This window comes from Pygoscelis adeliae, unplaced genomic scaffold (assembly GCF_000699105.1).
Source record: "Pygoscelis adeliae isolate BGI_AS28 unplaced genomic scaffold, ASM69910v1 Scaffold26, whole genome shotgun sequence".
Taxonomy (NCBI): Eukaryota; Metazoa; Chordata; class Aves; order Sphenisciformes; family Spheniscidae; genus Pygoscelis; species Pygoscelis adeliae.
This window is the reverse complement of record NW_008825104.1, coordinates 1,742,389-1,760,720: the sequence shown is the minus strand read 5'-3', so window position 1 is coordinate 1,760,720 and position 18,332 is coordinate 1,742,389. Positions and strand designations below refer to the sequence as shown.

The following is an 18,332-nucleotide window of genomic DNA, read 5'->3' as shown; positions in this document are numbered from 1 at the left end:
AATTACATGAGGCATTTATAAGGTGAAAGGTATTTGATCGCTTTCTCCATGAAGAATGGAAGTATAAGCAGCAACAAATAGAAACGTATTATCCACAATCTTGCATTTACATCATGTTTATAACTCAATCCGTAACACTGATGGCAATCATTTGACTATTTTCATGCAGGACTAAGGGACTAAGTGTCATTTATTCAATCCAAAACATTTATCAGTGTGAGAATATGTATTAGTTTTCAAAATGAAGACATGCAAATGCTAATGGAAACTTATCACAATGTCACTCAACAATATACCCATCTCACTCAAGTGCCACCAATGCTCCACAAAAACAGTAAGCAACATTGTTAAGTAGGTTGTTCTTTCTTTCACCTTGCCTTAGTTTACAGAAATAGTTAATTTCTGGAAACTTCTTCAAGCTATCTAAAACTACTTATGATGTGAGGAATGAGTCATGTCTGCTAATGTATCCACTGGGAGGGACACTGAAGAGCTCTATCATACTGGGCACGTGACCTCACATATTAATCAAACGAGACACCAACTCCTGGCAGTGAAAGATTAACAATGTCTCTTTCCTGAGCTTGTTGGAGACAAATTCCAAACCCATTTATTTTAGTAGAAGCAAAAAGAAATTTTTTAAGATGGCTGATAAGGGAATGGTCTCCTTCCTTTTTGTTTTTTTTTTTTTGTTTGTTTGATGCACCTTTTATCCTAAAGCGAACGTTACGTGTGTGACCAGTGACACACCACTAGTACTGAAAACAAGTTTCTACCTACCCAGACACATCGGCAAGCATCCATGTAGCACTGTAGCCAAGAGTCCATTCTTCAGAATATCTGCTGCATGTCCTAGAATTATCTTTTGGAACATTTTTAATTCCACCTTATCTTCTTGCATTCACTCATTTCGCACTCACCCAGCTGTAGTCAACATATCCCTCTAAAGCCAAGAGATGAACGATGACTACTGGAGAAGGTACAGGCAAGAAGTTCAACTCTAAATTGTGAAAGTAATGAGCATGGAGATGAAAGCTTCAAAGCAAGTTTTCAAGACAGCACCCAAACGCAGCGTCAGAGAACCCCGTAACAGGGCAGTCTTAGACAACACAGTGAAAGTGTGCTGTCCCGGTCCCCCAAATCCTGAACTGGCAGGGTCATGGCATAGCAGGTCCGTGAGGCCAGCTACATCTTCCAACACTTTGGCTACGTGACCGAACGCTGCATTCATAGCTATTATGCAGATAGTACATATTCCATGTGGTCTTGAGCCTCTGCTATCTAGGTATTTTTAGTTTCATTTATACAACAGGTTTAGCAGTACCTGGGATGATGTATGCATTCAAAAATCACAAAACAAGTGGAAAGAGATGGAAGACAGTTTAATAGTTAACACTGAATACTTTTCACTGTGATTACATCACTGGCAATAATCACTGTTACTTCATTTCCAGTAGTAAAAGAGAGTTAGCTGGAGAAAGCACTAGGCTTCAAATACGTTCACCGTATTCCTACTGTAATACTTCTGTACAGCATAAGTAAGTCTTTTGCTTGTCTGCATTTCTGCACAGGTAAATGATGTTACTGACATAACTTAGGCCAAATCCAAAATGGTAGAATTCTTTGTGTTCGATTCTAGACCATAAGGGCTGATCTTTAAACAGTAGGCCAGCTGGGATTCTTAGGAGGACTTCAGGGTTTAACTGTTGTGTAAATGGCAAGAAGAAAAAGAAACTACTATACTGCACGTCATTCAGTCTTTTCTGCCATAAAAAGCTTGCAGGGTTAAGCAGACATTTCACATTTTTTGATGTCAACTGTTTCCTTGTTTCTCTATCACAGTGGCTATGAATACTTCTTTGATGGTCTCCTTATCCAAGTTCCTGCCTGTAAAGAGAAATAAATTAGCTAATTGTATTTTACAGTGTATGACAAAAACGCATGCACGTAGCAACCTGCAAGTCTTCGCAGCAAAGAAAATGTTTATTATACCAATGAGTGAAAACAGAGCAGTATTAAAATTAAGCTGCAAGTAGTAAGATAACTTTAGATTTTACTAGCAACAACAGACTTCAAGCTGCCTAAGTAAGGGAAAGGAGGAAAAACAGGGGGGTTTGGTAATAAAAACACTGCAAAGCAGAGAGTAACACGTAGGAAATAAGAAATGTACAACCTCAGCATTACAAGCTTTTCAGAAAAAAAACTAGATTTTTTACATTTTAATGACTATAATCTCCTTCCTTACAGTTACGGAATATTTGATCAAACATTCAAACCATTCCTATCACCATATTTATAATTATGGATTTTAAAAATAACATTAAATATGCCAACATAATTTATTAACACTTAGTACTTTATTTTATTTCACTAAAAGGGATCGTGTAGGTTCTTCTCAGCTGGAATATAAAACTGCCGGAGGTCTTGATGGATAAACCTTTGACAGAAGGTTACGCTGAACATACTCACTGCTATTATTCTGGCCAGCTTAGGCTGGTTGCTCTTCACTGGACAAGTTACAGGACTGCATGCTGAAAGAAAAGCTTCTTAAAGCCAAATGAGGAGATAGGTAATTTCCTCTTACCTATTAGGACCAGTCTATTTGTTCTCTTTTCGTCTTCTTTCCAGGCTACTGCAGTCTCTTCCAGATCATAGAGCTCATGCACACCTTGGACTATCACCTGATGAGATTTGCCTTGAATAGATACCAGTCCCTTATCAGAAAAATAACTGTTAGGATATATAAACAAACCTTTAAAAATGAAATATGTAAAAGGGGAAAAACCTTTGAAACTGAGCCAAGCAGGGAAAAATATTCCTGGCAACTAGGCACCAGTTAGTCAAAATAACCATGTCGTATGACCACTTCTACTCGTAACATCCATTCTCACATCTCCTTATTTTTTTAAACACTAATAATTAGACTTTGCCATACTCTGCCTTCTGTTCCTCATTTGGTCAGTATCTAGCGTGTTCAAGCAAAAATAAAATGCCGTCTGCTACTATGCCACTTTGAATATATGTATGGTGTATGATGTATGTGTCTATGAAAGATTGATTGCCTATCAAAGATGATGTAAAATAAGCAAAAATGTTTGATTTCCAATTATTCTGATTAAGCTCTCATGCTCAGCATTTTCAATATTCTGAAACAGAATCTTTGAGTACTGAAGAAAGAACAAACATTTGTGAGGTAAAATGACTAGCAAGAGGATTAGAAGGGATTACTGTCAGAGTGAGCCCATTAACTCACATACCTAAAGTTGTGTTAAAAGAGTTTTCATCCCTTCATGTAAAACTTTATAAAATATTCTAGTGGAACACATGTCTAGTGTAAAACATGTCTCATACTTCCCTAAAGGAAAAAAAAAAAAAAAAAAAAAGAGTTAAAAATATTTCATGGAAAAAGGTCTGCATTTGACAAGTTAGTTGGAATTCTATGACTACCACTGCTAAAAGGATTATGACTGCAGGTAAGATAAATATAAAAGCAACAAATTTTGGAACCCATTCTATAATTACCTGGGGTTCACTTGCTTTGGTGCATTTGTCTGTGACTGAGGGCCAGCACACAGCTTATCACAAGTCTCAGATCTCCTAAAGAATTACTTTGAGTCCAATGCTCAATACAACAAAAATGTTCTTGTGCATAGCAGTACTGTTTTCAGACAGCTTAAGGTGCATCAGTGGCTATTTTCTTCTATTTGTCAGGAAGACAAGGATGTTCTCGTTTTGTTGCTGAAAGAGTAAGAATACAACCCTTCTTCCAATGAAATGAGAATAATTATGTCGTTATCCATAATGCACAAGTGTTCTCAGAAAACAAACCAGAGCGTATTTTCTTGTATTTCTTACAGCCTACCAAATGACAGACTTGATTCTCATTTTTTAATTGTTTACTTGGCTGTTTGGTATAAGGAAAATGAAAATATATCCTAAATTGTCACCTATACTCCTCTCAAAACCAGGCACTGAAAAAACATATGAAGTGCCCATGAAGATGAATACTTATGGGCTGCATCTTTAAAACTACAGTCTGACAACAGTGTAAAAAGTTTTACGTGTAGACCACAACTAGCACTGCACTGCTATGTTATGCCAAATTCAACTTCTGCATGTTATGCCAACAATTATAATTACGGATAGCAATCTATAGCTACATCCCTAGATAAGGAGACATTTATGTGAGATGGATGGAACCTTTCAAAGCAATGGAAATGAATAATGAAAAAGTGATTTAACTATGTCCTGATTATTTACTCTGCCACTGATGTTTGGGACTGCACACCTTCCCTCTCAATTCAAAACAAGTAGGATCAATGTTTGCTTCTCTGTCAACTCTCTCCTTTTGACTTGTTCCACCAGCCAGCAGATAACAAACTGTCTCTACATGGAACAACGACAAATTGCTATTCTCCATTTTGTCTGCTTTGCTACAGTGATCCAGTAACACCTTTGATAGGTCTGTAACTGACAGCACACTGCAGTTTTTTAGGTGTAAAAGAGCAAAAGCACAAAACAAAGAATTTGGTCACTTCTGACTAACCTTCAGTCTTATGACGTCCATGGTGCGTCCAGTCTTATCTTTTACATTCTTCTCCCACAGAAGATTCTATGAAAAGGAAAAATGTTTTCATGAACAGAATGGCATGGACAATTTTCTATTAAAAAAAGCCACAATGATTTTTCAGTTGGCAGTGATGTATTACTTACCTGAATAAAGAGATTTAAGTTTTCTTCTTTTATATTTCCTGGAACTTCAAACGTTACTGTAATTATACCCTGCAAATGGAAAGACCCACTTATTATTACCGAACTGAATAAACATTTCATTGCACTAATTTTAAAATGTGCTCTTTATAACTTGGCCTCATAAAAAAAGCAACTATATACCCATGTCAAATTTAAAAAAAAAAATTCTCCATTTCTATTCTGCTCTAATTTGCTATATTATGCTATACTCTTTGGTTCTGTTTGGGTGTGCACTTAAGGGGCATATGCAATACTTTGAATAGTTTAATGCCATCAGCTTCTACCACATAATTCTTTGCTGTAGCTGATGTTTGCTCTCAAAGAAAGCCTAAGAATTTTAATTCTTACAGTAGTAAGCTCAATCTTTCAAACATGTTTAAGAATGCTATTTTCTCAGCATACTGATCTTTGTCACAATTTCTGATCTTCATCACAATTCTACCAGACAAAAATTAATCAAAATATTTTTCACCTATCCATACTTTCCTGTTACGAAAAGCTTTTTATAAATAGACTGTGTAGGAATAGATTCCAAAAACAAAGATGTCCGAAGTGATGTTTTATTCCAAAATAATAATAATAAATAAATGTGTAGTTTAAAGTTAACAATTTATTACAAAATAAAGGAAATAATGTGTCTTAAATTTACTTTTGTCACAACACTCTCAATGGCATAGGAGAACATACAGAGAATTACTTTTTGTACAACCTAAAATTCTTTCAAATGATTACTGCTTTCAGATGACTAGTCTAACAAGAAAAAAAATAGAATAGAATAGAATAGGACAGGACTATTTCAGTTGGAAGGGACCTACAACGATCATCTAGTCCAACTGCCTGACCAGTTCAGGGCTGACCAAAAGTTAGAGCATGTTTTTAAGTTAAGGGCATTGTCTAAACGCCTCTTAAACACTGACAGGCTTGGGGCATCGACCACCTCCCTAGGAAGCCTGTTCCACGGTTTGACCACCCTCTCGGTAAAGAAATGTTTCCTAATGTCCAGCCTGAACCTCCCCTGGCAGAGCTTTGAGCCATTCCCATGAGTCCTATCACTGGATACCAGGGAGAAAAGCTCAGCACCTCCCTTTCTAGTTCCACTCCTCAGGAAGCTTTAGAGAGCAATGAGGTCGCCCCTCAGCCTCCCTTTCTCCAAGCCAGACAAGCCCAAAGTCCTTAGGCGCTCCTCAGAGGACATTCCTTCCAGCCCTTTCACCAGCTTTGTGGCCCTCCTCTGGAGGGCAAGGACCTTCAAGTCCATCTTAAATGGTGGGGCCCAGAACTGCACACAGTACTCAAGGTGAGGCTGCACCAACACTGAATACAGTGGGATAATCACCTCTCTTGACCGGCTGGTTATACTGTGTTTGATGCACCCCAGGATGCGGTTTGCCCTCTTGGCTGCCGGAGCACACTGCCGGCTCCTATTGAGCCTGCTGTCAACCAGCACCCCCAGATCCCTTTCTGCAGGGCTGCTCTCCAGCCACTCCTCTCCCAATTTATACTTGTGGCTGGCATTACGCCGTCCTAGGTGTAGAATCTGGCATTTTGACTTGTTAAATTTCATCCCATTAATCATAGCCCAATGCTTCAATCTATCTAGATCCCTCTGCAAGGCCTCCTGTCCCTCAAGAGAGTCAACAGCACCTCCCAGTTTGATGTCGTCAGCAAATTTGCTAATGGTGCATTCAGCTCTTTCATCCGCATCATCAATAAAAATATTGAACAGAACTGGCCCTAGAATTGAGCCCTGAGGAACACCGCGGGTGACTGGTCGCCAGCCACATGTAGCCCCATTCACTACAACCCTTTGAGCTCTGCCTTTCAGCCGTGAACCTGCTCATCCCACAGTTGGACAAGTTGTCCAAAGGGATGCTGTGAGGGACAGAATCAAAAGCCTTATTAAAAGCCAGAAAAACTACATCCACTGTCTTCCCTTCATTCACTAGGCAGGAGATCTTTACCTTAAATATAGCAAAACCTCCTTTTTGTGTTAAGTAAGCTATTAAGTGTAATTTCCTGATGTGCCATTTGTTGTCTTAGTTTTAATATTCTAGTGGAATATGTTCATTTTCTCCTTCAAAGAAAACAAGTTCAGGTAAATAATCTAGTCTTCACATGACATATACACCTAATCAACTGGGAAGCCATAAGGATACATTTTAGGCTCAAGACCTTTGGTAGATGATCGAGAGGGGTCCTGCCATAACATCCACTAGCTCCTTCAGTACTATGGGATGAAACCCATGTGAACATTCAGCTGATACAGCTGGTCCCTTACAATTTCAGTATCCACAAATGGAAAGTCACTGTTCCCACACTTGTCGTCCTCCAACTCAGGGGACCAGGCAGCCCAAGGTCTATCAGCATTATTAAAGACTGAGGCAAAAAATACATTGAATGCCTCCGCTTCTTCTTCATCCCTATTAGCCAGATTACCATCTTCAATAAGTATCGGTCCAATGTTTTCTTTAGACCTCCTCTTGCTATTAACATACCTTAAAAAGCCCTTCTTGTTATCTGAAACAACACTGGCCAGTTTCAACTCTAATTGAACTTTGGCCTTTCATGTCTTCTCCCTGCATAAACGAACCACAGCTCTGTACTCTTCCTGCAAAGCCTGACCTCGCTTCCAAAGATCATACAATTTCTTTTTCCCCTTCAGCTCCACGAGGAGTTCCCTGTTCAGCCAAGCTGGTCTTCTGCCCCGCTTGCAAGAAAAAAAAAAGAAAAACCTGTATTTTTATACAGTACCTTAAAAAAAAGAGTACTTTCCTTCTAGAAAGTTGCTATGATTAAATTTAATTTTCAGGTTAAAATATGATGCCTCCAATGCCTGTATTTTTCTTTTTGAACTGCAAATCTGGACTGTGAAGTTGCTAGTCTTGAAAACAGGAAAAAACAATTATATTCTCCTTTTAGAATTAAAGATTAAATATAAGCAACAAGCAGCAGATTAAATATAAGCAACAAGTATCAAATCTAATGTTTATCTAAAGACTTAGTAAAATCACCAGAACAACCAAGAGCTAACACTTTGAGCAGCTTCACAGACAAAAGTTCACTGTGCTCCACACATAGTGCAGTATTGCTTCTGTTGACCTTCCACATGAAGATAATAAGCACACCTTCTCATCCGACAAGGACTTGCAGCCTACTGCGAGAGAAGTGTTCTACTCTCATTTATGCCTCATCTGTCTCAACAACCATCTTAAAACTGTGGGTGTTGAACTGAACAGGGATAGTAACAATGAATTCTCACTGCTTCGTACTGGTCAAATGGCTCCGCACTACAAAACCAACAAGAATTTCCTTAATAATACAAGCATGCTGTAACTCTCATAACATTCAGAAAGGCTTCTGTTTAACTTTCTACTTTAGGGATCTATTCAGACTGTTGTTACTATAACTGAACATATTTAAGATGGACAGAAATTTTAATTGAACAAAAAACTATGAACTTAAGATGCTGATTGCAACTATAGCTAACCATGAAACTGATTTTATATTTAATCTTTAGTTCCAAAAGGAGATTATAATTGCCTTTTGTTGTTTTCAAGACTAGCAACTTCACAGTCAAGATCTGCAGTTTGAAAAGAAAAGTACAGGCATTGCATGCATCCAATTTTAACCTGAAAATCAAATTTAATTGTAGCAACTTTCTAGAAGGAAAATACACTTTTCTAAGCTACTGTATAAAAATCCCAAGTTTTTCTTTTTTTGCAGCCCCTGAGGGGACTGTTGCCCATGGGTGAACCACACCCAATTGGGGATACCCCAGAGAGGACTATGACCCACGACTCATCCACAGAGCAGGGTACCTGTATATGGACTGGGGCCCATGCAGGGACACTAAGGAACAGAACAGTGACAAAACCACTAAGAAGCAAAAAGGAGCAGAAAGCTACTACACAAAACTACAGGCCCTGGTAAGAAGTCTTTCTGTCTTTCTTACCAGTCTCCTTCAAGTACTGAAAGGCTGCAATAAGGTTTACCCAGAGCCTTCTCTTCTCCAGGCTGAACAACCCCAACTCTCTCAGTCTTTCTTCACAGGAGAGGTGTTCCATCCCTCTGATCATTTTTGTGGCCCTCTTCTGGACCCACTCTAACAGGTCCATGTATTTCTTGTGCTGGGGGCCCCAGAGCTGGATGTAGTACTCCAGGTGGGGTCTCACCAGAGCGGAGTGCATTACTGCAATGACTTGGGGAATCCAGAAGGGAACTTGGTTCTGGTACTGGCAATCTGTGATTGTATATTCTGATGTGAGTGGTGCACCCATTACATGTGTATGCATGTACGCAGACAATGTATAAACTGTTGGAAAAAGCAGGGACCTGTGAAAGGCCTAGTGGGACAGGAAGATGACTGGGAAGACACAGGATGGTGCCAGCTTCAAGCCCATGTGCCCACAGCATGGGGCCTTAACAGTCCCCTAGGGCAACATCCAAGAAAATTAGCCCAGGAGTTGCAAAAGGGATACAACTACCACTGGGAGATGTGCTGCTTTGCTGTGAGGGTATGCCAGAGTTTATCAAATGCTTCAAATGGAGCCTCAGAAAGATCGGAACCACTTAGAATTCATCACCATTAGACTGACTGTCACTGTTAGACTAATGGGCTGCTAAAAAATGCACTAGCAGGTGCTCAGCAAGAAAGACAAACCCTGAATCAAAACTTAGCAGCTGGTAACACTGAACTGGCCAAAGGGAAAGCTGTGTGACAAGCCATCCAATCTACTATGGAAACAGTAAGCCAGTTTAAAATTAAGAGAGTCCGATCAGGCAGCCCATGTTACAGTGCTGCAGAGATGGGAGCACCGCTCCCCAAAGTGCATCCACTCTGCAACCTTTTACTTGGAGTAATTAAAGCAGTGCAGGACACCTACAGCTGCTGCCCCCAGAAGTCACTTCTGCAGTGGCTGTGGTAGTGCTGGGAAGCTGGAAGAGGGCACTTGTAAAAGTAGGAAACTCTGGGATTTACTGATGGAGGGGTATCACAGCTTTAAAGAATGCAAAGTCATGAATAACATCTCCCTGATACCTACATACACAGAAAACATTTGGACAGAAAACCTACAGGATAAAGACTGGCTACAAATTTAGGACTTGATTCTGCAAATATTAAAAAGAGTAGTGCTATTTCTCTGTTTCAGTAACACTCTCCATGTGAATCAATGAATGATGTGACTGTCTAGAGCAGTGGAAGCCTAGAAGCTATTTCTGAAAGTAAGACTTACTATATCCATTTATAATTTATCCACAACAAAGCACATTCCTATATGTATTCAATGTAATCTTCCAAAGATCTTAAAACACATTACTCCCTAACTGGAACTTTCTGAAAAGGTAACATGATTAGCATGCAATGCTTGCCCTGAACAGCCTTGTTGTTACAAAAAGATTGAAGCAGTACTTTTGGTAATTACCTTATCTAGATGTGCATGCGTTGTCTTTACATGCTCAAGCTTTTTCTGTAAACTGAAAGTAGGTAAAGTTAAACGTCACATTTGAGTAGCATGGAGAAAATGTCAGTATTTCAAAATTAAAATAAACTCTTCAGTATTGCAGAGCAAAACTAAAATATCAAAGACTATACTCAGAATAAGCTTCAACTGTTAATTCAGTTTTAATCTCAAAATAGATATGTTTAATTATATTGGTTTGATCTAGTTAATGATTTGTGTTAGAATGTTCGGTTTTTAAAATATAAAGACAATTATAATGATTTGCAGTATCTTTGGGATTTTAAATATTCACACTTCAAGAAGTACAACACCCTTGATATTCCTTTGTGTAGGAACAAAAGGCAAACTACATCATTAAAGCAAGAAGGGAAAAATCACTAGAATGTGTCTATTAGACATTGTTTTTTTGAAAATATTTTAGAAGGATGACTTGAAAAGCAAGAAGAAAAAAAATGTACAAAGCTGTCACTTGTGAGGATGAAATCTGTAACACTAAGTGAAATACTGTATCATAGAATCATAGAACACCAGGTTGGAAGAGACCTCAAGGATCATCTGGTCCAACCTTTCTTGGCAAAAGCACGGTCTAGACAAGGTGGCCCAGCACCCTGTCCAGCCGAATCCTAAAAGTGCCCGACGTTGGGGAATCCACCACTTCCCTGGTGAGATTATTCCAGTGGCTGATTGTTCTCATTGTGAAAAATTCTCCTCTTGTGTCCAATTGGAATCTCCCCAGAAGTAAGGTGTAGCCATTACCCCTCATCTTTTCCATGCGACTCCTTGTAAAAAGGGAATCTCCATCTTCTTTGTAGCCACCCTCTACATACTGGAACATGGTGATAAGGTCTCCCCTAAGCCTTGTTTTCTCAAGGCAGAACAAACCCAGTTCTCTCAGTCTTTCCTCATATGGCAGGCTTCCCAGTCCTTTGATCCCCTTTGTGACCGTTCTTTGGACCCTAGAGCAGCCTGGACACATCTTTTTTGCACAGCGGGGACCAAAACTGAACACAGTATTCCAGGTGTGGCCTGACAGGCACAGAGTGGAGTGGGATAATGACTTCTTTATCTCTGCTGGTGATGCCCTTGTTGATGCAACCCAGCATCCTGTTGGCTTGCTTTGCCACAGCAGCACACCGTTCACTCATATTAAGCTTGTTGTCCACCAGCACCCCCAGGTCCCTTTCCACAGAGCTGCTGCCCAGCCAGGTAGATGCCAGCCTGTGCTGCACTCCTGGATTACGTTTTCCCAGGTGCAAGACCTTACACCTGTCCTTATTGAGCTTCATAAGGTTCTTGATAGCCCACTCTTCCAGCCTATCCAGGTCTTCTTGCAGGTGGCTCTCCCTTCCAAAGTATCCACTTCCCCGCTCAGTTTGGTATCATCAGCAAAGTTCATCAGGGTACACTTGTTCCCATCATCCAGATCACTTATGAAGATACTGAACAGCGTTGGGTCCAATATCAATCCCTGGGGGACCCCACTTGTGACGGGTTGCCAGTTTGAAAAGGAGCTATTTACCACCACCCTCTGGGTGCGGCCTGTCAGCCAGTTCCCCACCCACCGCACAGACCACTTGTCTAGACCATAACACATCAGTTTCTCTAGGAGGAGGCTGTGGGAAACCGTATCAAAAGCCTTGGAGAAACGCAGGTAGACAATGTCCACCACTCGCCCCACATCAACTGAGCAGGTTACTTTGTTGTAGAAGGCAATCAAGTTTGTCAAGCACGATTTGCCCTTGGCGAATCCGTGCTGGCTTTTCCCAATCACATGCTTCATTTGACTTGATAGCCCCCAGGAGGATTCGTTCCATAACTTTCCCAGGGACTGAAGTAAGACTGATGGGCCTATAATTTCCTGGATCCTCCTTTAAGCCCTCCTTGTAGATGGGGGTGACATTAGCCTTCTTCCAGTCTTCTGGGATGTCCCCCGATCTCCACAACTTCTCAAAGAGTATGGAGAGCAGCCTCGTAACGTCATCAGCCAGCTCTCTTAACACCCTGTTCCTCCACAGAAGCTTCCCACAGAATCCCTCCCAATTGAGCTCTGAGCTCAATTTCACTGTATAGAGCTCAAATAAAATAAAAAGAAATGGAACTTCCTTTAAGCAGTCTACAACCTTCTTGGTGCTTTTAGAATTTGTCTTTAAATGCTGCAGTTTTAGAGTGTTTCCTCTAATACCAAACCTCTAAAGGAACTATGAGTGAGAGAAGAGAAAAGACTAGACCAAGAAAAGACAGACTTTTTTTTGTCAGCTCCTTAAGGACTTTCTCAGATTTGTAGAGCACAGCACTTAGTAAACCTTGCAGAATGCCACCTAATATTACAGTTAATCAGATCTAACTGTGAATTGCCATTGTCAAGAACGATCCTTTTCTGGTTCATGTCTTCTTACTGCTTCCCCTCTGTTGTGTGGCTCCAGGATGAGTCGGTTTAGCTAGCTGATCCATCGTTAAGAACTCAAGACATGGGTTTATGATCTAATAGTTATCTATTGGCCGTAAAAGATATACTGGCCTTCCTCCTCCCTTAACTTTCTTTTGGATGCCTATTCTGATACCCCCCCTGATGCTGCCATTGGTACAGATCTGACTGGTACATTCAAGGAGCTCAAAAGAAACAAACACTACTTTTCATAGATCAGACAAAAGCCAATGCCAGCAAAAAGAAAGGGCAGCCAAGAGCCAGAAAAAGCAGGCTATCCTTTGGATAGTACTGCACCAGTTCATTGGGAAATCTCATGAGTGCATCTCATCTACAAGAGGTTACTAGCTTGCATCTTCTGCAACTTTTCCCCTCTGTGAATAAGGAAGTGGCTACATCCCTTTACCTGAAGCAAACACTGTGCATCCAGGAAGAAAAATGAAGCTGATACTGCCCCCAGCTGCATATTCCCTCCTTTCCTTTACGACTGCTCCAGTACTCCTTGCTCGCTTCGCTGAACAATTTCAGCACACAAAGTGAACAGAAAGTCCTTCTCCCTTCACCTCCAATTTTACATCTTCCACCCATCTAGCGTGCCAAACTCACATTTGGTGTTAAAAACAAGAAACAAAAAAACCCAACATGGAACACAGTAACCAGAATTTGCAGTGGCTTCATTTGTTGTGGAACCTCAGTCCCTCATTGTTTTCTGTGAAAACTAAGGAGACCTCCAGTTCATCATAATGCAAAGTGAGAAAAATTTTGAAATCCTTTAAGTTTTAAGAAAACCAGAACAGACTGTACAAATCTGCTCTACTACTACTATTAAAGCAAAACTCATATTTAGGAAAAAAAAGCCAACCGACCATGCACACTCTGGCTCACTTCACTTTATAAAATCAAATAGTTTTTGTTGCATGCATTTCAAGTGGACAAAATTCTCAGCCTCAGATCACCACTTATAAAGTAAGAATTTTAAATAAATGACTAAACTAGAATTTCTAACAGAAACTCAGATGCAAATCTGAGTGTGTCTATTTCATGCATGTATTTATACAATGTCCATTGTTTCTAATAAAAGACAGTGAAATTATCACCATACCTTGCTCCAGATAAACTGTCAAAAGCATGGAGGTCCAAGACATTGGAGACATCAACCCTAAACAGGGGGGGAAAAGAAAGAAAGCTTTGTATTTTTGCTATATTTAAATATTGTGTATACTTAAATAATTATTTTTAAAATAGTTCTTTGAAGCTTCTGTTTGTTTTCCTGTCATCATTCTAATGCCATCAATCGTTAGCCTTATTTTTGGATGTTGGTGGTTGGTATTGTCTCCCACAAGGAAACGCAGTTTCTATTTACACAGTAATATGTAAGCACAGAAACATAATTTTAAAAAATACAGTAAAATACAAGGTATTTCCAAGAAAAATTATAAAATCCCTCATACTGGATGCCTGAATAATAACTGATTTTCCCTAAATGGGAAGAGGAACCCTGAAGTTCTTCCCAGCAATTATTCTGCACCCTTATTTACTAATATAGACCCTCCCATCAACACACAAACCCCTGGAATATATGTAGCTTCTACTGACATACTGTTAGCAAACAAAACTGAAATACGCTATGAGGCAAGCGCTACTACGAAGAATTTCAGCTCTAACATCTGAAACCTAGACAAATGAAAAATGTAATATGGAACAGACAGCACTGATCATATTTACTTACAAGAGCAGCTACCTATGAACTTGTATAAGAAGCTTTTTTTATAAAAGCAATATAGACTATTAGCAGATTTCACTGCTAATAGCAACTGACAGCTTTCTAAATGCAGTTTATGACCTGTGGCTAAATACAAGGAACATATGAGAGGTTAAAAACAAACAAACAAAAAAACCAACAACAAAAAAAAAGATCTCTGGAGTGTAGCCAGTATTGAACTCTTGCACCCAACAGGAGCTTTACAAAGCAGTTTCTAAGATGAAAGGTTTATAATGTAAAATACGTAAATAACTCCTCTCTGAAGTTCACGACCAACTCAGTGCTAGTTGTTTGTTCTTAGCAGTGTTCTGAAAAATCATGTAGAAACACTCAAGAAAGTGCTATGTTAGTCCCTCTTACATGTGGGCTTTTGAGGGACAAAACCCCCTAATTAAAGAAGGTATGTTCTCAAAGAACATATTAATAAATTAATTTTGTGCTTATTTCACTTTTGGAATATTTAATCATGGGAGAGACAGTATGTGTCACTCACTAAAGAATATTTACTACTAACAGAAGAGTTGTCATTGAGGACTGCATCTGAGGTCCACTTAATCTAATATCCAAAGTTTAATGCTGGCTGGCATCAGACACCAGAGAATGGTACAGATGTGGATACTAAATTTCACATATTGGATCTCTTACTAATGAACATGGACAGATACTGATTTAAGACTCAAAGCATGAAGTTTAATATCCTCTTCAGAATTCTTAGCTGTGCTGGATACTATCATCATCTTTACAGAAACCCTTTTTTTTTTCCTTCATGTTACAAAAATCTTGGCCTCAAACTTGCCCTGATTTCCTAGGGCAGTCAGACCATGCATATGCAATTTATGAGTGATTTAACTTTATCAATAGAGTTTGCTTCTTTTCCCCCTCCAAAGCGTTTCACTGACCATTTCTGTACTCTGCCTTGCAACTAAAGAACAAGGAACTCCTGATCTGCTTTCTCAAAACCACTGTTTGTTCTCAGTAAAATCATCATGTTGCCACTTCTTTGATTTCAGCTGGAGCAAACTGTTGCATATCTTTTTCATATAAGTGTTTTCCTAAGCCCTGATCTTCCTTCATGATTTTCTTCTCCATTCTGTGGCAAGGTAGAATTTCCCATTCCTCATAAGGTAAGTTCCAGAATTTTAAAAATTAGTATCATGCTCCCAAAAGTTTACTAAACAGAAGGAAACGGAAATGCTACAATTGCATCTCTGCAACTCCATCACTTTGCAGTATTTGTTCTTCTTTTGTCGTTCAATCTTTCATGCTGCAGTCAAAGTACATACATTAGATGAAGGAATATCACACTGCGTAGAGGTCATGAAAACTGTAAATAATACAGAGGTCTCAAAAATAAAAGATAGCTAATTTTATAATATCCAAATTTGGCTATGAGTAAATATCAAAGATTTATCATCAGAATAAAATCGTTGTTAAATTTAACCTGGAGTCACCAGAACATTCTCATCTCTATCTACAGACAGAGAAAAATGCCAGTAGCATTATTCTAATAAAACTCAACTTTATTAAATACTAACTTCATAATACTGAATTTACAGAATGTGACAAATTAACAGAAGTCTAAAATTTTGCAGCAGAATCTAGAGTGACTATTTACACATTAAAACTCTTAACATATCAAAAAAGCTGGTGAATATGAAAAGCTTGATTATCAAAATTGCTTACAAGTTTATCTTGTTCAGCAAGTTCAAAACTTGCTGTTTTGAACTTAAGTCCCTAAATGACAATAAATCCATTGAAAAAAATAACTTTTTATGTAATAGAAACACATGCTGACTTAAGAGAAATCATTAGTGAGGATCACTAGAAGAGCAATAAATTAATCAATATGAAACACCTCAGTAACAGAATTTATGATCACCTCTGTAATATTATTTATTCTTGTTTTAAGCATTCTTCAACAGAATTTGCAAGTTAACAAGAAAGGAGTGTGAAGTTGTCAAAGCTATTTAAACATTTCACCTTCCTCCTTAAACAAAGTAATGAAAACAATGTGAAAATAATCCTTATAAACTAACAAGATAGTCACGAAAGAGAATGCTTTTCACAGTGCAACTGTTCAACAGCAGGGCATAAAACTTCCAGTGATCAAACTGCAGACAGAATTTCAAATAAGTTGAAGTCAATAGAAATGTTAACAAGATTAACATTTTCAGAAATGTAAACCGAGTTGATCTTTAGGTTAGTCAGACAAGCACCCATCTTCAAAACCCTGGGTTACCAAATAAAATACACATACTTGTTGTTCCTATCTGATCAGCCAACAACAGCAAATATTTTTCTCTACACTTTCCAACTACCTTTGGCAATAACTTTAAAAAGCTAAGTATACTTTATTAAGATTACGTCTACTATTTTCCCTTCAAAAATTGCTTAAAACAGGAACCTGTATTATAGGAACATTTATCACAATATAGTCAAATAATTGATGTAATAGCACATAAATCAGTCCTAGCAGCCTGAAAGATACACTGCTCCCCTAATGTCCCTGGAAATACCATTTTCATTTAATTCCTTATTAAAGAAGAAATCTAAGTCAGAATGTCAATGAAAAATAGCAAAAATAATACAATTACTTTTCCTTCTTATAAACTCCCTTGCACTGTTTTCAAAGTAATTTTGTAGTAACAGCTTATCTGCAGCAGCCATCATAAGTGAGAAAAATCTTTAAGCTCACACAACAGAAAAAAAAAACCATTATAGTGCATGTGATCAATGATTAACTCAGATACAACTTGGCCTTGCAAGTTGCTCTTTAGTTACAAGATCTGGTTAACAAGTTACAAGAAACTTCAAATTTCTACCTATAACACTCTCTTAAAAATCTGCTACATTTTTTGAATATGCTGAAGGCAATTAAACTAGATCTATATTAGCATTTTTCAGGAACTTTCCATATGGTATTACTCCATAAATGGCAACATGACTAAAACGCAACTGTAATAATTAAAAGTCATATTCATATTAAGCTTATAACAAAATGCAGGTTTTTGAAAAATTAATGCCCAAGCTTTTGTAAAATCCACTTCTCATGAAAATAATAAATATTTATGGTTATATTGCAAAGTCCAATAAAACCCACTAGTGGTAAGCTCTGTAAACTAAGCTACATCTTAATAGCGATTCTTTTAAAACTAGTTATACACCAGAGTATAGGATGTGAACAGTAACAAAGAAAAATACATTTTTACTTCTTTAAAAAAATTCCTTTATCTAAAAGCTTATTAGTAAAATAAATATTGAGTTAAATATTTCTAATTCAATAGTTTTCCTTTAACCAAACTGGTCTAATAGCATACTTAAATCTGTCACAAAAGAAGCAGGATCTGGTACCTAGTAATAGTGGCCATTTAATACCTTGATCTTTGTGTCTCTAGAATTTTAACAAGTCCATTTATTGACCTAAAATAAAATAGAAAAATCAGAAGTTAAATGCAAATGTGACCGTAATACATTGCTTGAACAACTTAACCATGGAAAGCAGCATGAGAAGTAGCACCACAACAATAACCCCAACTCTGTCATTAACTTGCCGAACAAAGCAACAGACACCCCAGCAAGAATTCGTTTTTATGTCTCTTTCATAACCCAGTTAAGGGTTGGGGAACTTCGAAAGTTCTGACAACAAAATACTACCAGTAAAAATAGCGTTTTCCTGTGCAAGACTCCTCATGATACAGTCTGTTGGGTCTAAGCATTTTTACTTTTAGAGTTCAAACCACTAATATAAAGAATTTCAGAATTTCCATGTTTCATTTTAGTTATCATGGTGCTGATAGAAAAAGATGGGACAAGGCTTTCATCATTAATTTGATTCAGACCCTTGGTTCTTCTACACCCAAGACCATTATTTGGGATTTCCTCCATACCTCTTTGTATTTGCTAGTAATCTGCTATCTACTAGCAGATTTTT

The 18,332-nt window shown here is 38.3% G+C and overlaps 1 protein-coding gene across 1 annotated transcript in view; it reads right to left on the bottom strand.

Annotated features, from left to right (window-relative positions):
• Window positions 1-1,375: 1,375 nt before the first annotated feature.
• LOC103919739 (putative COBW domain-containing protein 7) overlaps window positions 1,376-18,332 on the bottom strand; it is a 38,170-nt gene continuing 21,213 nt past the window's right edge. Inside the window, exons 10-16 of the mRNA XM_009327298.1 lie at window positions 17,777-17,821; window positions 13,742-13,798; window positions 10,176-10,227; window positions 4,714-4,782; window positions 4,547-4,612; window positions 2,585-2,714; window positions 1,376-1,887 (exon numbers count right to left, since the gene is read on the bottom strand). Coding sequence (XP_009325573.1) covers window positions 1,814-1,887; window positions 2,585-2,714; window positions 4,547-4,612; window positions 4,714-4,782; window positions 10,176-10,227; window positions 13,742-13,798; window positions 17,777-17,821 — 493 coding nt within the window. The 3' untranslated portion in view covers window positions 1,376-1,813. The remainder of the gene's footprint in view (window positions 1,888-2,584; window positions 2,715-4,546; window positions 4,613-4,713; window positions 4,783-10,175; window positions 10,228-13,741; window positions 13,799-17,776; window positions 17,822-18,332) is intronic.